Raw genomic sequence first — 26,499 nt, 5'->3', positions numbered from 1 at the left:
TGCCTGAGCCGGCCAGGCCACATAGCAGTGAGCTTGGATTTTCTCAAAGATTAGCTGCTGTTGTAGTTAATACAGAAAACTACTGCAATATGGAACTGCCTAGTATTACTAGCTTAAGAATTTGTAATATGGCAGGAAAATAGCCTGTCCTCTTCTTCATACATGTGCAAGAGATTAAATTAAGACCTTGAAATAATTCTTACATTTGTGACATGATAAAAATGACCATTTTCTTTTAAGTTAATGTTTTAATACTTCTGGTACACTAAATGGGAGCAGGTCCTTAAGAAATGGCAAATTTAGTATATGTTTGAAACCGAGAGTTCTGTGTGGGCGCAGAGTGGGAGAATCAGAGTGAACAAACTCCAGAAAGATTGGATTTAATAAGTTGTCATTGCCCAAACAATCATATTCTCACAGCTGTTAACTTTAGTGATGACAAGTGAACTGATAACCTGGAGGATTATTACTTACTATTACTTAACATGTAGAAATTAAGAAAGTTACAATTATTTCATAGCTTGTTTTTTTGTGAGGAGGAGTTGAAGACAGACCACCTTTGCTGTTTACCTTACAGGTATCCAGTAGGGGTTTGAGGACCAACCACATGTTTGTTTTAAGTTGCAACTCATGATTTTGTAACATTTGACACTTTTTAACCATTCTTTTTTTTATTTAAGTACAATCTTTACTGTTTAGACACATGGGAAATAAGTGTTTTGAGTATCTGCCATTACCCGGGATCTATGGCAGAGTCCCTGGAAAAATTCCAGTGGGCCAAAATGTAATGTTCTGCTCCTTCATACTGGCAAAGTGGTCATTTAGAGACTGCAGGGCAGGGCTGAATTCAGCTGTATGCAGAAATACATCGTTAGCTAGTTCTGACTGTAATAAATAGTGCCTGATTACAAGAATCCACAACTGATGCTAAAGACGGGAAAACAGCTAAGCTATGACTATGGATAGCAACTTGGGCAATTAAATAGGTTTAATCAATAGATCAGTGAAAATTTTGGTTAGCCATTTGATGTATCGGAGAATAAAATCCCTCCTTTAATGAGGATAAATCTTGACTTGGTTAATCATCATCTTGCATTACAGTAGTTTTGCATTTTCTATTTAACTTTTCTAGAAAATGTTTTGTTTGGTTTGTGGTGTTTTTTTGCTTTGCTTTGTTTTAAACCAGTGGTAACTTGGTAATTGGCTATGACTTCTTTAATGATGCTTGCTGTACAGGGAATGTTTTCTATTCTCCTTGTTCTTGTCAGTTTGCTTTTGCCATTTTTCCCCCAAATGATATTTTTGGAGGGACTGGAATGAAAAGATTAAATCCATTAATATTCTGTATTTGAAAAATACCATGTTTTTCTTTCTGTCAGGAAGAATGCTTTCAAATCCCTCCTTGGTCTAAGCTGCTGTGCTTGACATCTCATTATTTGACTCAGCTGTTTCAGTTTCACCTTCACCCAGCTAATTAAGTAACTCATTGAATGTATTATTCAGTATTTGATTCCCCTATCTGAGTCGGTGAGAGATGGAATTTAAAAAAAAATCCCCTTGATGGGATTAGTGAAAGGCTTGTTGCTCTGACATGGTGGACTAAAATGAGAATGAGCTAATGAAGTTGGCGATATATGAATCGCGTTCTGTCACTTCAGCCAGTGTTTGGCTCCCGGTGAAAGTATGGGGATTAGGGTTGCTTTAAAGTGATCATTCCTTAACTAACCAGACAGTGACCTGGTAATTGTTTCAGGACATCTGTAGTGTGAAAGAGGTTCTTTAGTTTTATTTACTTTTTGGTTTCCCTCTTCAGCTGTTGTTCTGCAGGGTATTGTATCATCATGTGTCAAGTCTAGATAGGGGCTCTAGCTATTTAGGGATCTTGGCTTTGTTCATCATTTTGGCTCTGTTACCAACATGTATTACTTTCCAGTGCTTTTAGCAATTTTTGAATAATTTATTTCTCTTTCTTGGATTATAAATGTAAACAGGAGTGCTCTGCAAATGAGCAAAATCCAGGGTTCAGCCGTAGCTTCTCCAATTGCTTTCCTGTTCCTCTGACTTTGCATTTGTGACTAGTCTTTTGTATTAAAAGGGAAGTGTTACTACAATTCAATTAAATTCCTTTTTGCTCTAATATATTTTTCTTTATTATTTACTAAGCCTCCTGAATTAAACATAAAAATATTCTCATCCACTTAAAATCTACATATTTTTATCATAGTGGTTAAAGCAAACCTTTTAAAATATTTTTTTTTCTAAATGCAAATTAACACAAAAATGTAACATCTAGCCTGAGAGTATGATACTGATTTTTGCTAACGACTACAGTTCTCCAGTGCATGAACGAGGTGCAGAAAGGAATTGAGTCTCTTTCTCCAGAATCCCAGAGAAGTTTTCTAGTCCAAGTGCTGTTTATTATTCTGATGCAAGTGTCTCCCTGGCCTCCTCCCAGGGCTGGGATGTCCTTTCAGCTTTCATCAGAAATACCTTTCTGGCTCTGAGAAAGGAAGGAAAAGGGAAAAGGCTACACTTTTGGTAGGAAGTGATAGCTTTGGAATAGACTTCTGTCTCTTTGCCTTGCTTCTTCGGGTAGAGTTTTGTTTGTCCAGGAGGTTATAGTTCTCTGCAAGGGAAAATAAGTAATTGGAAGGAATGTCTTTAAATTAATATTCTGACAGGTACCTTTTTATACCCATCTTCTTACTAATGAGAAGATATGTAAATATTTTATTAAGCTACTAAAAGATTGAGAACATTGTCATTAATGAGACATGAAGTAGAAAAAATTAGAGTATCAGTCTTTCAATAATTTGAAACAGTGAAAAGTGCTGTCTTATCATACTAACAAGGGTTCATAATACTTCAAATTGTATCAGCAAACTAAATTAGTATTCAGTTATTTTCTTGTTTTATACTTGTTTGGAATCTGTGCTCTTTGCTTGCTTTCCTAGATAAATGCCTAATCGTACTGGGTAGCGATATTTTTTAATGCTTGCTTGTAATGAGAAATATAAATAAACACATATATAAACTTAGAGCTAAGGTGTATGGATAATTTAATGTAAAAAAAAAACTTAGCTAGGTTTGTAGGTAATTTAATAAGTAGTTAATCAGGTTCTTCTTTTTACTTGTGATTCTCTTAGAACTTGCGACTTTATTATATTTGCACATTTGTGGTCTATAATAAAATGCTGAATTGCACTGTGCTTTTATGGAATGACTTTATTAATCATCTGAATCAAAAAATAATTGATGAAATGTCACTTTTCCTTTCACTTCTTCCCCATTTAAATAAGACAATATATTAATTACGCTTATAGGGAAATAAACAAGCTTATCAAATTGGTTTTAGCTGTGAAATTTGAGCAATGACTTGAAAATTTTGTCATTATATGTACTTCATGAATATATGTGGTTTTAATTTATTCTCAGCAGTGTGATGGCTTATTTGAAAGCTTGAAATATTTTTCACCCAAAGTAGACTATGAAGTGATTTATTTGTATTAAATGCTCTGAAAATACTCGATTATATTTCAAAAGCTGTGTGCTCCCCATATGCTAAAAGCAATGCTAGTCTTTTTTCACGTGACGAGCTCTACCCAACCTCTGTGCTAAGGACAAATATTTTTTTGATCTTTTAATATTCTTTTTATATCCAAGTATCTTTCAAGATAGTTTTTTTCCACACAAGTATGTCTGTAGCTGGAAAAAAGTATCTGACACAAATCTGATAATGCAAGTCTTAAAGTCTTTGTCCTTTCCTTCAGTCTGCAAAGTGCAGGATGGCAGTACCTCATTTGGAGCTGTACAGAGGGAGAGAGAAGTGAGGTACAGTGAACACAACTTTTTATTGTATGACTGGGACAAGATGATTCACAGTAATTATAAACAGAAGAGTAGGTAAAGATCCAGGTTTTGCTAGTGCTTACTTTGTATTTTCATTGCTCTTAAAAATATAATATTATTAATATTTTTTAAGTGTATGAGACTTTGATTTCTAGTTCAGTTTTGTGTTCTTATCTTGGAATTCCGTGCTCACACTTAAAATATTAATAACTTTAGGCACAAGTTATATTAAGCAGTTACGTCTTTTGGGTTTAAGTATCATTGATTTTAGGAGGCTACTTCTCATATAAGTAATCAGAAGCAGCTGTTGGTTTTGCTGCAGAATGTTAATGGACAAATGAAAAGAAATAGTATTTACATCAGTAACTTTAAAAAACAGAGGCAGTTTGCTGTAAGCATACCTTTGCTATGCCTTGTTGTGGTGATTTATTTCCGAATTCAAACACCGTGTTTTTCTGAATGTACTGAATTTTTAACTTTCACGGTGCCTTTTTAAGACCTGATATTGAGGTTTGTTGAACTTGTGCATACTAAAATTTTCTGAAATTTTTCTTCTTGCAATAAAAGACCTTAAAGGTATAGTAATATTTCAAATTACAACTAATTTGGTTTTCTACTGTTCATTTGTTTTCAATATGTAAAGGGCAATCATAGGCACAAAGCTGTTGTAAGTTATTTTCGCACTGACATATTTGTCCCGTAGAAGATTTACATTCAGTGAATGTCTCTGGCTTGAAGAAAGCCTAATTGCAGCAAGGCACCATATGCTGAAGTATACTAGATACTAGATTATGTACACTTTTTACTAACTGAGGGAGAATTTCTTGCTTGGGCAACGTATTTTAGCAAAAGGGGAAATTAATGCCTTCAATTTTGATGAGTAGCCCACAAAGAAGCTGTTTAAGAGCGAGTGGAGCAGAGCAGAGCAGCCGGTCGTGCTGAGGCCGATGGAGATAAGGTTTTGCTGCAGTCCTTACCTACAGCATCCAGAAGCAACACGGAATTTGTGGGAGAGCTCAGAAATAGTTGGAGTGTTTCCAGTTGCACTAAGTTCCTTACTACGTTACGCTATGTGAGTTCTGGCAACGTGATCGTTTTGGTCCTGTGCTGCTGTAGAGCTGTAGCGCGTACTGCCCTTCAAGTTACACTAATAACATCCTTGAATGTCTTTGTCACCTTTTTTTAGCTTCTTTGAACCAGAGACTGTCTTATAAGTTTTCCTTTACAGGGGTTATGCTGAACTATTTGCAATAATGGGGTTTTCGCTAGAATTTCAGAAGAGGGTTGATCAAATCTGTTTACTTGCTCTTCTATCCATTGACTAAGATAGGAGCCTTCCCGCATTATCTAACAAGCAGAACTCTGGTGTGTCCTTCGCTTGTCTGAGGGGTTTCTAGAATTGATGATGCCATATAACTGTTCAGATACTTAAGCATCTGAGATCTTTTGATTGCAAGTTCTCAACGTACTTTCTGAATGCTTGGGATATGCCATACTGTATGTAATTGAACGGATTCTGCCTGGCTTGCGTTTTCATAAAGATAGCTGCGGCCCTGATCCAACTCAGAGTTGTGCAGCTGGGAATGTGTGTTGCAGAAGTGTCTGCTAATTTTATTCTCCCCCAGAGAATGTGTGGGTTTTTTATCTCCCCTATTGCAAGCTTTGCCAATTGCTAAGTTAGCAGGGAGGGTTAAATGTGAACTAATAGGCTAAGCAAGGACTGTGGAGAAGCTTCACCTACTCCAAGAAGTTCCCAAGAAAGGGAACTTTATTTTTTTTCATGATGATAAATTTGGTGAGATCATTGTCTTTCCTTGTGTTTGTCTTTTTAGAAGTTCAGGACAATATTTGAAATGTAAACCTTTGGTGCGTGGACTTGAAATGACTCTTGTTCTATGTTTATGGTGCAACCATGACAGCAGATAAAGCTGAAAGTAACAGCATTACTGCAATTTCTTTCTTATTAATGGGTGTGCTATAGTGGTTTTTTTAAGAGTATGGAAATACATCAGCTACATTTTTATGTGATTATAGGGTGGTCTAGATTACTCTTAAGCCAGAAGGCGTGTTTTTGCATCTCTGCTATCCTTTCTTCAGCATTTGGGGATCCCAATTTAAACAATTTCTCTACAGGCTGTTCTGTTATCTCATTTTCTTACTGACAATTTTCCTGTCCAAATATAAACCGTATTATCTTGCTTTTCTCTCCTTTTACTCCCTTGCTTTAAAACATTTGACACTCCACTGTTATTACTATAACACTCACTGTGTGTGCATTTGTTTGCCTGCATCGTGTCCAGAGCAGGTCTCTCTGTATACGTGTGCAACTCTGCTCATACACAAACACGCCCTGTTCTCCTGCATCTCAGCACAAGATGTTTCTGGTGTTATTATCAATAGCTGTAATGTCCTTAATTACCAGGTACTGATTTCTTAGTCAGCCGAAGTACTGTTTTCTGAATAACTTCCATCCAAGTCTGCTTGATCTTTGTAGGCTTGAAGCTATCTGGTATTGCTGGATGCAGAGTTGGAAATATTGTTCCTAACTTCAAATAAACAAATCGTTTCTCTCTCCAAGTGTATAGTTGTAAAAATATAACAGCAGTTAACTAAGGCATCATCTTAGTCTCATGATTGCTAACATTTCAGTGGAAGATATAAACATATGGCATAATCTAAAGTAGATACAAAAAATACTCCTTTTTACTCTTGTAGACTCATTTTCCCAATTTCTTCTCCCTTGAAACATTTATATTAAAGTCTTATTCACAGCTTTTTATTCTGTGGTCATTAATAAGCCTAAAACTGACTTCGAGTAAAATAAAACAATTTAATACAAAAATTGTATTCAAACTATAAATTATCAATATACAAAGTAAATCATTGTTCATCCTTGTAGTGTGCAGTGTCTACAAACAGGGATTCCGGACTCTTTTTACGTATCCAAATCAGAATTGAGAATAAAGGAAAGATACAGCTACTTAATCTTCTTTTCTTTGCTCAAGGCTTTAAACATCCATAGCGGAGATAGCATTAGCAAAGATATTGTGTGACTGCTCCAGTAAAGAAAAATGTTTTAAGGCTTGCAGTCATCATGATTTTTTTTTTTTTCCTGAACTAAAGACTTGTTACTTCGTCTTGTAGAAAAATATCCGATAGACGTTTTCTTAGTGTGAAAGTAATGGAATGTGAAAAACCAAGGTTTTTAGAACAAGAAATAATGCTTTGTAGAGAACAACACAGTTGAGAGCATGGGTAAAGTGGTGGTGGGTAGCTGAAATATCTGCTGGGGACGTGGGTGTGGAAAACCTCAACAAAAAAGCTTGCGGCAGCTTCAGGTAGCTATTACCACTCTTGCTGTCATTACTGCCTCCTTCTACCCTGTGCTGTTATTTCAATATTTGGTTTGGATATTATATGTATTACAGTAAGTCATTATATAGTTACAGATTTGTGCATGAATTACCCATTATAATTTTCTAGTCAAATTTCGACTCTGAAGAGAGTTCCATGATCTTTACTGGTCTCGCATATGAAGAAGTCAACCTGCTGATCAAAAGCTCCCTCTGTACTTTTCTTATGGAGTTCCCTTTGCACTTTGAAAGTCTTCAAAAGTAGCAGACAGTTGCTGATAAAGTAGTTGCCATGAGTGACAACTGAGAATACTGTTATTTTTGCTTTTCAGGATACCAGATGGGAATTATGTAAAGTGTAGTTAACTGAAGCCTTCAAAAGACATGCACATTTGGGTAGCTAATTTTGCAAGTGCGTTTTTGTTGTTGTTGTTTCATTTTTCAGCCTTGCAGGAGGTCTGAGGACAAAAGGAGGAGATCACGTATGCTTCAGCTGTTGTTTGATCATAGTCCTCTAGAGTCTTTGATAATTTTGATATGGGCTGTCTTGGTCTTTTGAACCTTTATTTATTAATTAAATTTTTAAAGTTATCGTTCTGAATTGGCCAGTACAGACAATATTTTGTGGGGTGGCTCGGATACAGAATCTCATCTGGTAGGCAGTAGAAAATCTTTGGATCTTCTTTTCTGAAGCTTATTTCAGTCTTTTGAACATCAACTTGATTTTGGCTTTACTGTATCATTATACAATGTTAAGAAATGGATTTTTCCGGCCTGATGCAGTGAACAAAATGTCAGTAGTCGGAAAATATCTGCTATAATTTACTAAATGTTATCATTTGATTATCATCACATAATGTTATAGAATGTATTTTCTGGCTGCATCATTAATAATCATTAGGCTTGCTAGGAGTAATTACAGTCTAAATGGTGATGATGATTTTCAGTATTTGTATTGTAAAATTAGCCACAGTTTTAGATATTATTTTGAACATATTGAAAACAATGATGAAATGGTATATTTAATCAGTTTAAGCAGTCAAAAATTCACTAGCAGCAAGAAGAAATACTTTAGAGTTGGTGGAAATTTAAAGCTACAGAAACAAGGAAGGAAAACTGGTAGCAGATCTTAGATTATTTTACTTGTAAATTCTTCATTGTTGATCAATTTTACCAGGTATCTATTAAAACCTGTACCAGCTGTGACTGCAGTTCCACAGCATTCCAAGAATTCCAAAGGGAAATAGCTGTCTTTATCAGGATTCCTTCAGTTAACATTGGTCATCCTAAGAACTTTCTGTTTTGCTTTAATAGTTATATTATTTTTTCTTTGGGATTTGTAACCTTTCTTTCATGAGACAGTAGATCATGCAAGGGAGAGCTTGTGGGGCTCAAATGTTTGTAAGGGCACCCTGTAGATACAAAACCGTCATATGTTTGAACAAAAAAATTTGAACGTAAGACTGTATAAAAGCAGTGACCAAAAAAAGTCTCTTTTCCTAATTTTATACTAACGCACCTGTAGTTCTTCTGAAAATCAGAATTTCCAACAAATACGTTGTCTTATAAATACATTTAATATTTTCTATTTTGATAAAAATATATCTTCTTATAACCACTTAAAGCTGATACAGGATCCTTTCAGTCTTTAGCAAGTGTTGAAAAGCAGTTAATTATTTCTGTGTTTAAGTCTACGTGTTTTAAAGAAAGTTGGCTCTATTTTAATGGAAGATACTACTAAAATCCTTCTGTTTGTGATCAGCTATGATAAGACATAATAGTATTTTTCTTTCTATTTCAGAAGAGTATATATAATCATTGTCTTCCAGGGGATGTATTAGTGTTCTTGTAATCCTGTTTTTACTTGGTAAAAGCATAGCTATAGCGAATGAGACCTAGGGAGGTTAGTGCTGATGATACTTTATTGTTAGAATATCACTCTCTGTGTTATAATACTGTCTTAAAATAGATTTTAAAAGATACTGTTCTTTATGTTTGATGAGGGGATTCAAACATTTGCTCTAACTGTAACAAAGAATATGGACCTTAATCTGCTGAGCGTATGAGATACATTCCTGTTAATTCCTTCTGTTTTGGATCAGCACATTAAAGTACATCAGTGCGTTACAGTCATCACTTTGATCAAGCAACTCAGCAATACCATGAGATCTCTCATTTCTCATTTGAATATAGTGATGGTACAATTTGATTTGGAACCATTTAAGTCATAGTTAAGATTTCAGCCCTGAAATTTGCTTTCAAAGCAAAGAGAAATGCAAGTTTTATGAGTGTGCAGCTGTTATGAGGGTTTGTTTGTAATTTGGTGCCCCTATATAAATAAAATCAGAAGCTGGTTAATTGGCAGGAAACCAACTAAAGAAACACTTTCTCTGATGCAGGCTGTAAATATTTTTTTTTCACTTATTTAGCACAATTTGTTAGATAGAAAAGTTTCAGCCTGTTTACATTAAAACAGTAGTTCTTTTCACTCATTTTAATAAATAATTGTTATTGTCATTATAGCTACCCCTAATAAGATCTTTGCATTGATAAAGAAAGCGAAAACACCTTATGGGCATATAATTAGCCAAGTTGATATACTATATATAGTACTATTAGTTGAGGCACAGTTTTTTTTAATAGGATTCCCCATGCCTCACCCCTTGTCCCACCTTGGTAAAGAGCATTGGATTTTGCAGTTCAATGAGTATGTGGTCTTTATCATTCATGTGTTCTACTGTAGTTACTGTTAATGGTTGTATGAACAGCAAAATAGGAAACATGTATCATCTGTCAGCTTACGTTCTGTACACCCATCTTGGGTTAAATCATAGTAAGATTGATTAGCAGAAGCTGCTAAAACTAAGGTTCCATAGAGAAATTGTGGATTTTTTTTCTCTAAGGTTAAGAATTTGTGTTCAGTCTTTACAACAAAGTTTCCCTATATTAGGATCATAAATTTTATATTGGTCTTCCCAAAAAGTAATTTAAAAAAAAATTACCAGATGAAATAAAAGTGTGTTAAGCTGGTTTATACAGAAAATGGGAGAAATAGATTTTTCTGCTATAATATGATTCTAACAACGTTATAGTTTAAGGGAAATGTGTGCAGTTATGCTTACCATGGGTTGAAAATAATTAATCAAGGAAATACTCTGAATTCAGAAACGGTGCCATTTATGCTCCATCAAAAATTGGGTTTGTTATAATCAATTTTTTAGCTCTTGAAACCGATCTACTGGCTCTACTTTAGTTTAAATTGCACAGCTTAGATACTCCTCAGTATTCATGCTTGGGTAACTTGATTAAATTGAAAGTAAAACTTTATAAAAAGCACAGAGTTTTGTATTTAGCCTATAATGTAGAAAGAACATATAGAAAATGTAACGTGGGGTTAGGAGGTAGGTAACCAAAGCTCTGATGTACTTTTTATCCCTTGGATTCCTTTGACCATGCTGAGTTGGCATTTCAGAATATGCAGTCCTTTATCTTCTGCAGATTTTTTTTAAACAATAATGCCATCAGATTTGGTGAGATAATCCTCTAAATGGACATTTGCAATAGGTGCAGCACTTTTTTTCCTAGGTCAACACATCACCTTCTTTATTAGTTAAACTGGAACACTCAAATTTTATCAAGTGTCAAATAGTTGGTGGTTACTACAAAAAAAAGATGGAGGTTTCTCCTCAGGACTGAAAGATACATGTTGGTATGAATTCTAACATTCAAGAGACACTCTGAAGCATTTTAAACACTGGTGCAATTACTGGTGAATCACTGGTGAAAAGAGCTGTTTACATCCAACCAGACTTTGATTTTAAAACCAAACAAAAGGGTGTGGTTTTCTGTATAACACGCAGTTAAGCAGTGAAATTGCAATGGGATATTTCAGAGGCCAAAAGTATGAGTTTCAGAAATTGAATGGATGAGTTCATAAGATAAAAATCTTAGGGTTATTAAGTGGCCTGAAAAGAGCTTTTAGCTCCAGGTGTTGTAGAACCTAATTACCATACATCAGGCTGGATACGTGGGGTTCTGAGGCAGAACTGTAAGGATGTGTGCACATGTGTTGTCTGTACAGAGTGGAGCTTGTGTGCAAGATGTTACACACCTCCCCTTGCTGTTGGCACAGGTTGCTTTCTGCTCGTCTCGCTGCTCGACACCTCCATCCCCGGGGCTCACAGCCCTTCAGGAGCTGGTCTTGGCGCTCAGTGCCCCAGAGGGACAGTATATGCGCTTCAGTGCCAGGCCAGGTGTTAAGGCAGCTGAACTTCTTATCTCATCCAGCGTGGTAGAGAGCCTGCAGCTTGGAACTGAAGGCTCAGTTGGTGTGTTTAAGTAGAAAAGCTTTGCGAGGGAAAATGAAAGCTATAGAGGTTCATTGGAGGTTTAATTCCTTTACAGCTCCTAAAATTCAGAGTATGATGCTCAGTGCTTCATTCGTACTGGATTTTCTCTGTTGAATAGATGACTTAACCTGTCTAGTGGGTGAGAAATTGTGGATTATGAGACTAATAAAGATAATAACTGTAGAAGAAGTGCATTTATTTGGCTAGGTTGTTCCTTTTGTTTCTCTGCTATTTTAAGAAAAGGAGGAAAAAACTGATGTTGTTTTTTGATGGATCCAAATCCATTTACAGCAACCTTTTGCTTTGAGATTATTTTGGGACCTCTCTCTTCCAAATGCCATAACTCATTTTATGCATTCATCTTTGATACACATCTATAGGGGAAAAAATTGCCAGTCTGTATGTACAGTGAAACAGTTTTAAAACAAATACAGTAGCTATTGTAGTTCAGTTCCACAGTGAAATATCGTCATATACTATACAATATTATGTGGAAAAATTATCCACACTCCAATTTAAAAGAAAAAAATAATTCCTGGACATTAAAAAGTATTTATTACATCTAAGTAATCAATATGCCTTGTTTAAAGAGAAGGTTAATTACTCAGTGCATATTAATTCTGTCCTGATTTCAGCTGGGACAGAGTTAATTTTCTTTCTAGTGGCTGCTATGTTTCAGATGAGGTATGAAAGGAATGTCAATAATGCCTGTTGGTGTAGTTGTTTCCAGGTGTTGTTTATATTTTTCAAGGGCTTTTTTCCCCTTCCCACAGAAGCTGAGAAGGAGCTGAGGGTGAGCGATGGAAGGGCCAGTGCAATATTCCATCCCAGAGACACCCTGCTCAGGCTAGGAATGGGGCTGGCCCGTGGGTGGGTGCTGCTGCTGGGGAAGGTACCAATTCACCCAGTGGTGAGAGTGACTTGTGTCATTAGTGTTGTTACTACTATTAGTATTGTTACTGTTACGTTTCTGTTCTATTAAAGTATCTCAACCCTGGAGATTTTTTCCTTTCCCTTTCCCCTCCTTTTCTCCCTCTTGCCCCTGCCCTTCTGGGGAAGGAAGGAGAACTGTGTGAGTGGCTGTACGTTCCTAGCTGCTGGCTGGGGTTAAACCATCACAAACCCATACCCAAAATCACAGCCTCTGTGGTCACAATTGAAGAGGGGGGTGAAGAGGCCTTGTGGAGATTTTTCGGTTTGTTTTTCTTTTCATTTCTTTTGCCGCTGTGTCGTGTGTCTCTCGACCAGTATTGAGACAGAGTCATCCTGCAAAAAGATGCCAAGGGCATTCGTTGTCAGTGAACCTGTTCTTGGCACTTTAGTGTTGATACAGGCTAAAGCATCTGTTTGAGGGGAAATTAGCCAAGAAAAAGTAGGAGGAATAATATATCATACTTACTTCAAAAGTACATACATGTTAGTACTGAGACACTTACATGAAAAGTAAACATTTGGAAATCCAGCACACTCACTCAGAAGAGCACATACCGGGGACACTGGGTGCTGATAATTTTTCAGCAGTAACACATCCAGGCCACTGATATTTGTCTCTGCTTGTTTCCCTTAGCAGGCTTCACTTCGCAGGGCTGCCTTTGTACGTACAATGTGTGTGGGTGTTAGTCAGCAGCCTTTCGGTGTCACTCAGAGCCTCCAATAAGGCTCTTATTTCAGCAGTATCTTTTTAACTATGAGGTTCCTAAAAAGATTTGGAAAAGAAATGGGTTCTGATGTCTTCACAATATAGCTTGGTCTTGTGTACCCTACACTGGGCATAATAAAAGGAAAACAGATCACATCTCAGTCACTTTCTTGTTGCCAACAATAACAGTAGCAAACCAGTCTCGCTGTTGGTTGATAGGAAAATAATTTGAAGTTGTGGCCATTGTAAATGATAGAAGCTTGCTGTCTGAGGCTCTAGATAAATTCTTTGTTTCTCTTGGCTGATAAAGCAGCGGCTATAGTCATCAGAGCTTCTTTTTAATTTGCTAATGGTAACAATAGTTCTTTGATTACAGATTTCACTCATGCCTTTGTTGCCATTCTTATTAGTGTAATGACACAGGGTTATGCCAGGAAGTTGAAATAAAGTTTCCACGTCTGAAACACTAAATAACTTGCGACCTAACTACTTGTTGCACTTGTGAATAGGTAGAAGCTGAAAAATAATAAATTAGGGATTGTTGTGGGTGAACCCCAGCAGGCAGCTCAGCACCACCCAGCTGTTCGCTCACTCCCCCTCATATTTTTCCTGTTGTTTAGTGCAGTTATGATCTAAGGACACAGGCAGAAGATTTACACTCAGGTAATTTGCATCAATGGACTAATGAAAATACAGTTTGGAGAAATTAGAAGAGTTGTGAGGCACACAAAGGCTTGCTTCCTGTACTGTGGGGAGATGAGTCTTTGCATCTTTAAGTATTTCAAGTGCGTTTAAGAAAAGTACACGTAGTTTATAAAGGTGAAAGAATGAAGATGAGAAGTGGGAAAGTTTCATATACTCCAGTCTATAGAGCTTTATCAGCAAGCAGTGCCTGTTCCCTCAAACAAGTCTTCATTAATGAAGAATATCAAGCTTTTTTTGGAAAAAAAGTTTTCAGTTCTTGATAGCCTTGAAAATTGTAAATTAACAGAAGCAAAACACTAGAACCAGAAGAAAGAGGAGATTGGGTATCCACTTACACAGCCGGATGGTGGGTGGATGTGTGGGAGGGCACTCACAAGAGTCCCATCAACTCTACATTAAAAATACAGCAGTATTTTTACAAGCAGTAGTTTTTCATTTTAAAATTTCAGTTCAATTTCCAACAGTCTTGTAAACCTTCCTCTTATATACTGTCTACTTTTAGCTAGAAACAGGAGAAGCTATTTGCTCCCCAAAGTCTCGAGAAACTTGATTTAAAATCCCTGATCAGATGGATTTCCTTTTTGACTCCAGACAAACAGCCCCAAGGCTGCCCTGAGGCAACAGAAAAGATGCGGACAACCCAGTCTTCTCCTGGTTTGTGCTTGTGTCTTGTAGACACAAGCCTCTGTTGGTCCAGAAATGTTGGCAAATAGAGATGAAGCTCTTCCTTTCATAAATAAAACTCTTTTTTTACATCTTTGACATTGTGACTGTCGAAGCCATTAAAATCCTGGAACTGGTTTCTTAATTTTATGAGGCTTCTGCATGAATCCTTCAGTTGCTGGGGACAAACTTAGTAAAGAATTGAATGTCACATTCTAAGGTTTCATTTTTCATTTATTTTCTTCTTCAGTAAGTATTACTGTGTGGTTAATTTGTTCTCTGGGATGGATAAAATAGAACTAATATGAAATTCAAATGAATTCTTCTGCTGGCAGCCTGTTTGTTAGCAGCAATAATGAAATATAATGGCTAATGGATAGTGAAAAAGATTAAGTATTTTTCTCAATAATTCAGGGCTTTGATATATTTAAGCACTTAATAAAAAATCTAGAAAAATCAATAGCCTAGAATTTGACTTTTTGTTTTTAAATATACATATTCTTGTTTTGTTCAACATCAGGTTATCTTTACATATGCTTTAGTCATTAAAGGAATCTGTGTTACTTTTAAGAACTTTAAACCTGGAAAACCCCCATCCTTTTTACTTCTAAATCTACAGCCTTTTTATGAAATTGGAAGCCAGTGTTGTAAAGAAAAGACATAATTTGTGTTAGCAGTTGTTGGGATGCCAAGGAGATGTGTAAAATACCTGACCAACCTTGTCAGAGCAATAGATTTATCTTTCACAGCAAGTTGAGAAACATTTTACAAGGTTATTTGCTTCCACCTACTGACCATTCCTGATATTACAGACAACAACTGAGGGAATGCTTCAGTCACTTCCAGTCTCATCTTTCCTCCTCCTGATACAGGCCATGAGACTAGTGTATATATGTATGGATTCTCTTTGCCTTTTAGATTGCATTACTTTCACATTAAAAAAAAGTGTTAGAAATGCAAATAACTTTTCTAAAGTTTCGTAGCCTGTACAGTTTGCCTATTTCATGTAGGGTTATGCTACCACCAATGATTGCTTTTACTTTCTAGACCTTTCATTTTACTTCTGTTCAGTAACATCTGTATAATGCTGGTATCGGAACAAGGTGATAGATACGTTTCCCAAGGGCGTGGCATATTATATTTCAAAATCCCTGAAACGTATGAATGATCAAACAGAGTACAATTGGGATGAAGAAAGGGAGCCTTCTCAAGAATGGGATGGGTATCATATCTGATGTAGTCCATACTATGCGCTTGCAGTAGATCTTGCGGTTGAGTTGTCTGAATCGTGAGTTGTCTCCAAATTAGCACTGAAAGAGTTGTACCTCTTGGTCTCCCTTTTCTGCCTGGTAAGCCATAGTGCTCAGTACAACCAGTTGGTCACTAAGGTGACTACGTTTCAGCAGGAACACTTAAAGGCTCCCTTTCAGAACCGTATTCCTGCACACACAGAGGTGAGCATAGTTTCACCATCTCAATTAATACAATTCTACTGCGAAATATATGTGGCAGTGTCACTTAATGGCACTTCGGTCAACACTTAAAAGTTACGTTTGTCCTGTGTTGCTCCTGATGTTCTGCATAAAATCTTGCTTTGTTTCCTTGTTGCTGCCACCCAACATAACAGATAAAAAGGCAATTTTCTTTTGTGTTCCCACATAAAAAAGTAGATATCTTAATATGTTGATAATAGTGTAATTGAATTGGCTGATATGCACTGACACCTAGAGAAATAAAGGAATTATGTTGGTTTTAAACTGAAATGGATGAGAGGGCTTTCTCCCTTAGTGGCAGGGCACGTCTATAATTCATTCTTTCCATCTTTCCCCTGAAACATTCTATGAAGTATTATACCATTATATAATTTTTCTAAAATAATAATTCTTCATGAGGAACAGAGTTTGCTTGGTTTTAACGTCTTTTTTTGTGATGTAACAATGTTAAAGAAATACCTGATGTATTGTTCAAATCTATAGGATTTTACACTTGCTTTACAGCAATGGTACTTCTTAATCTCAAATAATTCTTACAGTTGGGATATTTGCACTACACATACTAAAATGACAGTACTTTGTCATTTTGCACTTTAAAAACTAGCACAGATGTCTCCCAGAGAAGAACATTCTGATTTCTTCCCTTCTTCCTCTGAGCTTGACAGATGATTCATTTTGATAATTTTTTTCAAGTTGAGTTTCTGTGTACATTTTTTCTTTAAGAGAGGTATATCCAAGACTTAGATGATTTATATTCAAATATTTATATTTAAACACAGGTTTGATTGAGCCAGTAACTTCACTAGTTTAAAGAATTATAACACTAATTGTTTCAGAAAAATTCGTTTGTTTTCCTTAGGCAATGAAAGGTTAAGATACACGTGCACATCCCTAACAGGGAGCACTCATCACTCAGGCCGGCTCTGTCTGAGTGCAGGTGAGGTTGGGAACAAAGTAGTTGGCTGCTTTTCTTCCAAAGGCTTCATTGTAGGCTCTCTAGAGACATCAGATGTACAACAAGCAACTCTTGTAACTGTTACTGCTACTATTGTTTTTAATTATAAACGTATTGCAAATTACAGCTTATTATTTGGCTAATAAGTTTTCAAATTACTTGTTTTAGAAGAGACTCTTTGATTGTCTCCTATTATTTCTTCTCTACCTACTGTGTTTTTTTTACTGTTCACATTTTTAACTCCTTCCATCTGGTTTAACCCCTTTGAACTGAGGTTTCTTAAATACTGCTCAGGTCCTCTAGGTAACCTGTCAGTATCTTTAATTATACTTTATTAGAGTATATGCATTTGTGAGGATTTCACCAAGTGGTAAAGAACTTGAGCAGGGGAGTTGGACCAGATGATCTCTGTGGTCCCTTCCAACTCTAAAAATGCAGTGAAATTCAGTGAAACACCTCTTCAGGAAGTCAGGCCTTGTATGGTGTTAGATGTTAAATGGTTGTTACAGTCCAGATTGCTATCTGATAATGCACCCAAAACAAGTTTGTGAAAAACTATTTAGGCAATATTTTAAAATTAGTATTTGGAATACCAGAAACAATTAAATAGCAGTGAACCCTGATTTTTTTTTTTCCTTGTCGTTCTGCAGAAGTCCAAATTCAGTTCTCTACTCCTGAAGACATACAGCTTTTTCTTTACCCAAATCTAACTTTAGATAATTTCAAAGATAAGCCAATACCACTCTGTCTTGCTGGTTCCAATATCCAGTCAGGTTGAAACTATACACGTGTAGCTTTCATTGCTAATGGTGCAATGGTTAATTTGTAAGCTTCACTTTCCATCTCCTTAGATGAATACTGTGAGGTGAAATCATTGTCTAATGTTCAGGGATAAAACACAGAAGCAAAATTCTGTCCTTTGATATTCAGCCTGTATCTTTTCCTGTGGCTGGCATCAGTTGACTTCCAGGCACGTTGTCTCTTTAATTGCTGATTGCAGCATTGAGAGTCTCAGCTGGGTTGGCCTCAACTGTTTGTTTTCAGCTGGGCTGCATCCTTCATTTGTAGCTTTTGCCTTCCTGGTCGTAGACAGCCATGTAAGATGGGAGGAAGATGATTTTTGTTGTATTCAGGTAAAACTGCATTTTTAATTCACATGGGGTAATGAATGCTTATGAACTTAAGTTTCTTAAAAATTTTTTGGGAATGGGAAATGACAGTGGCAACATAGCAAACTAAAATCTTCTATAGGCAGCAGAAGGGCTCTGAGAACTGTTAGATCTTGAGCAAGGTATATTCATCATACTGAGAGTTTGTAATAGCTATGGCTGGAATCCAATAGGAGCTACTTTATTTTGCATTCAGTTAATTTAGGTCAGTGTGTGAGATAGAGCCACCCTTGTCCTTGGTAATATGAAAAGATATGATTCATTTTTGATTAACCAGTAAATATGTTAAAGAACATCCTATTATTTCCAAAAGGTGACTGAGGGCACAGCTGGCAGGTGAAGAGCACTGGTGCTAATAGAGTTTGAATTCATTCCTCTAAGGCAGAAAGCTTTTTAAAAGCTGAGCTTTTTTTCCTTGCTCACTCACCCCAAAAACCTGAATATAAGTATACAAACAAGCTCAGAAGTCAGCCTGTAGGCAGAGATAGGATTTCCTCATCCACCAAATGGGAGGAGAGTTATAGTGTGAGACTGTTCTGCCTACCAGTGACTCACACTTGGCAGACAGTTTTGGAGTGTTAGATTCCACAAAGTGCACTCTGGTTCCCATGAAAAGTATTTGGAACGGAAAGAGTATTTGAGGTGCTGATTCATGTATTAGTTTCATATAACTAACTAGAATAACAAAGATTTTTGTTGTTGGAAATACACTGCTTGAGAAGTGATGGAGATATCTCTGGAAATACACTGCTTGAGAAGTGATGGAGAACTTGATATGCCTAATGAAAACATCTTTAATATATCTTGCTGTGTGTGAAAGTATTTTTTTCAGGAAATCTTGATTCATCTTACTTGATTGAATTTTTTTTTTAATCTTTTATGTGTATATGGCCTAGGTAAGAAGTCTTTGGTATTGAAATGCTACCAGTCCTTTATTTAAAATGGATAAACATGGTGGTGAAGAAACATAAATTCTTTATTTAATATATTTTTTCATTTTTAATAGGAGTTGATATTTGTTATGAGCCTTAAATTAGTAATTTGGTATTTATGTAGCAAGTAACTAATCAGTAATCTAAAATCTGATGAGAGTAGTTCTAGCTTCAATTAAAAGTATGGGGAAGGACTTCTAGCAAAAAGTTGTCCCTTACCTGCATGTCCCTTTTTTTCCAATAGAAATCTCGAAAGTTGCAGTATGTAAGCAAAATTTGCTTCCAAGAACACCCTAACGAGAAAAGTAAAGTTGAAAACAAACAAAAAATCATAATAGGTCACTTGTCTACAGTTCAATGGCTTGAACTTTATTTGGCTTACTCAGTTTCCAATATTAACACCCTGTACATGTTCCTTTTAAGGTACTAAGATTATCTGTTTGATCCTGAAGAAAACATAAGTCCAAAAAACATAAGTCCAAAATATGTTTGTGTTTATACACTTAAATAAAATAGATGCTTGATTAATTTTGCATGTTGCAATGAGACTCGGACAGCAATGTCTTGAATATATCAAGGCCCAATTAGTGCTCCTGACAATGGGCAGAAGTTTGAGCAGTTGTTTCCTCTTAAGCTTACCTGTATATAGTTAACCTACCAGCACTAATTAAAGCCAAAAAAAAGAAAAAAAGGAGCGATCAAGCAATTATGTTTTCTTCAAGATGCAAGTAGAAGAAGCAAAGATATACTTTAAAGCAGAGATCCTATTTTTTTTCTTATGAGCTGGCTACACTATATTGAAATAGGTTTGGTTTTTTATGATGTTTCTATCCTGTTTTTAAGTTTATGCTTGTAATAAAGTTTCGTAAACCTTGCTTAAATCCATAATACTGAACATTGTGCATTTAAATATAAAACATATACAGAAATAACAGTCCAGTAAAGTATAATAGGAGAAACCCACTTTTGAGATTGTGTGAATAACTCAGGATGAATAAAGGGCATCACAACTGCAGTCAGTGTGCTTTGTGACATCATCTTCCCTCTTTGTCTTTTCAGGATACTAAAGCCGAGTGCAGTTCCTGTGTAGAAACTGAGGACAGAAAAGTAAGTGCCTTTTTTTAATGCAATTTGTCAGGCAGCTCTAGTAAGTGGGGAGGAGGTTGTTTGGTTGATATTTTTATTTTAATTAAACCACGTGAAATTTTTTGATGGTGTTTTATGTGTCTAAGTTTTATGAAGTTTTCTAATGTTGTATTTTAACTTCGATGGGGACAAAATAGTCTTACTCTATTGAATATACTTCTGATAGAAATTTGAATAACAACAGCTTGTTCAGAAGGGAATTATAATCTCCGTTTCATTTAACTATGAACTATTTAAAAGACAATTACATATCCTGTTCCTAATTTCCATCATTAACAAAATTATTGTCGTGTCTTTCATGATAATGTTGGCATACCATGTTAAATATTTGTAAAACAGCAAGATAAGGACTGCTTTTTCTTGCTTTGTAAGCAGTATCTTTCATACAATTTTTTTTTTTTCCCTTCTTAATGGCTGATGTTTAAAAGAGGTTTTTCTTGCATCATTTCCAGTTTTGTTTTCTGTGAATGAGTATAAAATATGTTTTCAGTTGTGTTCTTCACCACCTTAGGTTTTTTTTTTTTACACAGTACACTATGGCATGTATGTTTGAATATACTTGAATAAAGTTACATTTTTAGAAGGAATTTTTAAATTGAAGTACTATCAACTTCCACTCTAAAATGAGCAATGCAGAAATCGCCTTCTAGACTAACAGGATCATACTCAATTTATGTTTTGAAACAGTAGATCTTTATGCTTAATTTGGCATTAATTTAACTGTGCTATAATGTGTGATACAATACCAACTTCCCAGAAGCTTTTTGGTGCTGGTCTTTTTTCACTTCTTTAGGCTACTGAATCATCTTGTGAGCGTTCAGCAGCTCCTCCTTTTTTAAAAAACAGTTTTTGAGTTCTTTTTGCTATAAAAATGAGGTTTTATTAAACAGCACTATCCCAAAAGTACTTCAGTTGTTCATGATAGCTCTTTTATGAACTTTTTTATAAAACAATGTCATACAAGATTGTTGAGGTTAGTGCAGGAAAGCACAGCTCATTTGTTGAGATACGTGATAAAGGTTCTTCAGTATTTCGGTGATTTTCAACATTTTGAGGAATGAAGGGAGGGAATTATTTTGAGCAGAAACATACTGAGAATTGAGTTCAGATACTAAACTGTGAAGGTAACTGGAAGAGAAAATGTGCTCTGTCTTAGACACGGAGCAGCTGTTACTACTCTCTGATTGTTGTCATCCTCTATACTAAGACAGGTTTAATTTCTTGCATTTAAATTAAGTCAGCACTGAATGTTTTACTCTGATGTGTATCAGTATGATAGAACTGGCTTATTGCAGGACAATATGCAAATAAAGTAGAATTTTATTTTTTTTTTTTTTAAATTTAGAAACCATGTCAGCTTTATCACAGGGCTCAAAAATACTATAATAATGTTTAACAACGCTTTGTGTTAGTAAAGGACTACAAAATTCATGTCAACAGTAGCTTTGCTGTATTGTTTGGAGAGTTGAAACATAACATTTCTGTTCCTGAATTTAAGGAATTATCCTTGTTATTTACACTCCTAATGCTTTTTCAGTTCTCCAGGAGGTTTAGGGGTTTTGTTGTTGTTAAAAGCATTTTAACAAACTAAGGCATTCTTACGTCGCTGCTTTTCTCTGTTACTGACTTCATGCCTTCCATCAACCCTGTTCTCCTACATTAATAGCTCCTATTTTAATTTTTTGTATAATGATCAGATTCTCCTACTTTCTATTTCTTCCTTGTCTAGGCTACATTAAGTTTGAACTAGTCACAGATTATGCTTCCTCATTTCTTGTGCAGTTCCTTTTTTTTCCTCAAGCATTTTGCAGATGCATAGTGAGCTGAATCAAAATTAGCCAGGTTAATGTGTTCATGGTGAAATCTAACCCAGAAACAAAGGCAAACAAACTCAATTTAAAAAAATTGTCAGAAATAAATATCAATCCAATTCTAAAGTATTTTCTCACTAGAGACTGGGCTGTTCTTTTATGAATATATTTCTACTGAAATCTTAAAATTTGGAGCTAGAATCCAGTTCTGGATTACTAAATCTGTGTAGTGTATGTCTGTGTTAAGTAGTAACTGCCTTTGTGAAAGTGGAGAGCACATGTCATAATTTTAAATCTCTAACATCAGGTGATACTCATTACTGTGAAACTCAGGCCATTTAGGCCTCAGGTTCTGAGCATTAGCTTTGATGAGACTATCTAGGTGTTTAAATTACATACATGTTGTTTTATAGTATGCTAAAATGCAATTTGGGACTTTATTTCTAAATACCAAAATGTGACTTTTGGTATGGGTTGCAGATACTAAAACTGCACAACCAAAAGGTTCTTTTTTTTGCTTGAGTAATGGGAGAAGTTGTCAAGAGCCTACTAAGCTTTAGAGTGCAGTCTTATTAACGAATGTACTGTATTTCTTTTATTGTGACTTTCCTTTTATCTAGCAGGTGTGTCAGCCTGTTGCCAGTAAACTGCTGGGGTTTTTTTTTTTTCATTGTTTTAAGACAGGATGGTTTCTGCCTCAGTGTAAATTACAGGTGCTGTGTATCTGGTACTTTTCTTGGCCTCAGTGATTGCTCTGAGTTTGGGTGGTTTCTTAAGGAGTTATCTTTCTTCAGTGACTCAAGCTGTCAAGACCAACCCAGCTGTGTGACCCCAGAACGGGGCACCTTCTCCAAGGCAGAGTACGTGATCTGACTCTTTCTGAGACTGCCTGGGCCCTAGGACTGAGCAAGTGAAGTGACATGAAAGAGCATGAGATTCCCCCGTTATCCGATGCTTTATTACTTGGCTGGCCTGTTTGCTCACTTCACCCTCTCTCCTTGCTCTTAGAAGCAGTTGCATGGAGGGGACGTGACAGTCGCAGGGTCTCCAAACTTACTGTGAAACCTGGAGAGTCTCCCTCTTAATGTATCATTGAGTTTGAAGAGCCTGGAGATCTGGAGGTTCTCAACATTGCAGTGCTGAGTGCTATGAATTTCTCATCCTTTTGACTGTAGCTCCTGATGCCTGCAGACACGTGCCTTCAGGTCTGCAGACTCTCCTGTGATCTTCCCTCACTAATCACTGAAGTGGTAACAACAGACAAGAGGTTTGCTAGGGTTTGGGTTAGGGTTTGTTTTTTGACTTGCTAAAAGTATGATTTTTATCCAACAGCAATGACAATCTGTTTAGTGCTCTAGCTTTCAAGTGCAGAAACTACAATTAACAGAAAGAATTGTCTACCAACCCCTGAATTTGTCTTCATAATTACGTTAATTTGTTGAAGCCTTTTGAAAGAAGAGAAATTTAATAAATACTTAATGTTATTACATGATAGATTTCATCTTTTCTCTGTGTTTGGCCCTAAAGCTAAAGTTTCTGCTGACCTTAAGTGGCAGGTTTACTTTACAGTCCAGGGATTTAGGTTACTGGTGACCTATGCAGTGATCATCAAATAAAGATCCATCAGTCTTGGTTAATAATAATGCATTGGTTCATGCTTTTTGAAAGCGCAAGTTTGGAATTTAATGTAATTCATAGAACCTGAAACATTGTAAATAATTTTTGCTATTCCACATTGAAATCAAGACAAACTACTGCAATTAGGGTGTGCATCAGTACTGTCTAATAATTTGCACTTCCATAATGAAATATACTACTAATGAAGTATATAATTAGTAATTAATGGAAAATTTTCTCAGTTAACAACAAAATATAAAGCTACAAGGTGTCTTTTTCTTGCAGTCTTTTTTCCTGAAGTTTCTTAATCTCTAACTTCTGAAGTAGAAATTTATGAAACATTGGTTAAAGCATTGCCTGAAGGCAAACTCAAAGTTAATAACCGTAATTATTATTTTGTACTCTATTCAGTAAATGACAAAATAGCATTTAATTATTCTAACCACTTTATGACTATGATCTGTGTCTCCTTCTGTTGTTCAACTGACCTTTTTATGTAAGATCCTACTAATATTTTCTGCAAGGATAAAAGCCCTCGGGTTTGAGAATAACAAGGGCCAAGTGTAATCAAGAGTCTGCTCTAACTGGCCTGTATTATTGCGCGTTACTAAACGGCATTCACCACTGCCGGCAGTGGACCCATAAGTGTACATAGGACTCATTTCCTACTTAATTGGTGTTCTTTTTTGTGTTTGTCTCACCCAGCCCTTTTTTGTTTTAATCTCCTACCTTCGTTCTGAATGTCACAATATTTGATGTTTAATGAATCATGTGATCATGGATGCATCTCAGCTTTGCTTTTCAAAGAAACATATGAAGAAGCATGAACCTTAAATTTTCACAGAAAGAAATCTCTTAAAAAATTACTAATTGTTATTTTTATAAAAAATCCATTGATTGGTGAATCTAGTCACATGGTGTTTTGAAATTTGAGTCACAATTTCAAAGCCTGTGATAGTTTTCAGCATGAGGTTTTGCTCTTCCAAGGGCAAGACAGTTGTTTGGTTTTTTCTATGCGTGTTTTCTAATATAACTCCATGTTTTGGGGCAAACAAAATGGTTGAGGTCGAAGGGAGTTAATAAGGATATCGGCCATTTTGCCAAGAGGGCGACCATGTGCATTCCTTTACAATCTTTTCTTCTATTTGGTATAACCAAACCCTAGTCTTGGTCTCCACTTAAAAAAAACCAACCAAACCTGCTAGTAAGTAAGGCCTTCTTCCTATTCCTCTGCCCACTTTTTCATCAGCTTCATTGCCTCCCATTACCTGAAATTCCTGCCCCTAATAAATATTCCTCATGTTTTATTTAATATCGGTTCACATTTTTATCTGGTTTTAACAATTCTTTTTCCCCCGATATATTTAAATGGCACTTATATAGAACAGAAATCTTCAAAAATATATTTAAAAAAAAAAATAAAATTGTCCTGCTTTGTCATTGAGGTCTGAAGAGAGCACAAAGAAGATACTTTCTTTTACTCTGCAATTGCTCTGCTTCTGTCACCAAATTGATTCATTGGCAATGCTGTGAAACCAAAACTGTAATACAAAGTTCTCTTCTCCCTACTGCCCCACCTCCCTTTTGTTATTTATCCATGTGAAATGGCAAACTAAGACACTGAAAACTGCGTAGCGAGTTAACTTGCAGTGATGTTACTGTGCTGGATAACTTTGTTCTAGATGGTTTTTACTGTTCTAGGAATGTTTTGTTCTTCAGCTTTGGCTTCTTCATTTTGGTTTTATTTCAGCTTACTCATTTTAGTACGAGACTGGCTGTAATGTACAATGATACTCTCTTCAGTATTCCTTGCAGGCAACGTAATGCTGACCATTAACTAGGCGCGGAGTGTTATTAGCGTGGTGGCTCAAGGTCACTCAGGGTATCTTGCTTCATTTTCCATTCTTGAGAGGGAAAGTAGCTTATGGAGAGAACATTTTTGAGATGCATCTTGACTTCAAAATGTACTGCTTTTGAGCTCTGAGTGCAAAGGCTTTATGAGAGCAATAGACTTTATGGGTATGCATTAGGCCAATAACATGATAGGTCAGTAAGTTAGAAAATTTCCCTGTGGTGACATAATGTTTCATAACTCCCTATTACCTTCTGTGGGAAATGGTATAGGCGGTGATGCCTTGCCTTTTCTAGGCCTGCTGTGGAAAATACTTTATTATTTTTTTTAATTATTTTTTTTTCAGTACCTTCTGTCAGAGGATTGCAAAGTACTTTACAAACCAATTTAAAACACCAATGAGAAAAGTACTTATATTGCTCAAGTTACATATGGGAAAATAGAAGTGTGAAGGGGAGATGTAGACCAGGTTACAAAGTGAGTGTGAAACAAAATGAGGGGAAAAAGAAACAGCATTACAAATATATTTTGCTTTGCCTGTTCTGTGGCTTCTTGCAGTCTTGTTTTTTTTTTTTAATTTATAATGAACATGTGAAAATATTTTCCATGAAAGTTTAAGGGAAAAATTTGCCTTAGTAGGAAGGAAAACTACCCAATTTCATTAACATTCTTCTTCAGGTTACTGTGGGAGGGAATTAATAAGGGTATCAAATAGTGAAGAGCTGATGAGAAGTGTCATGGAGGAACCAACTCAACTACTGGCATTCAAGTTGTGTGTATATTTATGTACTGTTTCCTTTCATTGTAATCCCGTTTTCTGCTGCTTAGGAGCTTCGTATCAGTGAATATGAGTATCATTTCTATTTACTTGTGAAGGTATCATGCCATCTACTTCATTTTGTAGAGTTTAGAGGTGTGTTTTCCTCACATTAAAAAAAAATGAATTTTTCATGAGGTAAGATCATT

At 35.9% G+C, this 26,499-nt stretch overlaps 1 protein-coding gene across 26 annotated transcripts in view; it reads left to right on the top strand.

Moving 5' to 3' along the window:
- The window catches only part of RBFOX1 (RNA binding protein, fox-1 homolog (C. elegans) 1), a 1,244,625-nt gene that overhangs the window by 643,109 nt on the left and 575,017 nt on the right, over positions 1 to 26,499 (top strand). For all 26 annotated transcript variants that reach the window (XM_014936484.1, XM_014936479.1, XM_014936480.1 and 23 more), the window contains one exon: positions 20,167 to 20,214. In XM_014936484.1, coding sequence (XP_014791970.1) covers positions 20,167 to 20,214 — 48 coding nt within the window. The remainder of the gene's footprint in view (positions 1 to 20,166; positions 20,215 to 26,499) is intronic.

Source organism: Calidris pugnax, unplaced genomic scaffold, assembly GCF_001431845.1.
Source record: "Calidris pugnax isolate Ruff unplaced genomic scaffold, ASM143184v1 scaffold17, whole genome shotgun sequence".
In the NCBI taxonomy this organism is placed as follows: domain Eukaryota; kingdom Metazoa; phylum Chordata; class Aves; order Charadriiformes; family Scolopacidae; genus Calidris; species Calidris pugnax.
The sequence above is the reverse complement of the archived record's forward strand: the minus strand, read 5'-3'. Positions and strand labels throughout refer to the sequence as shown.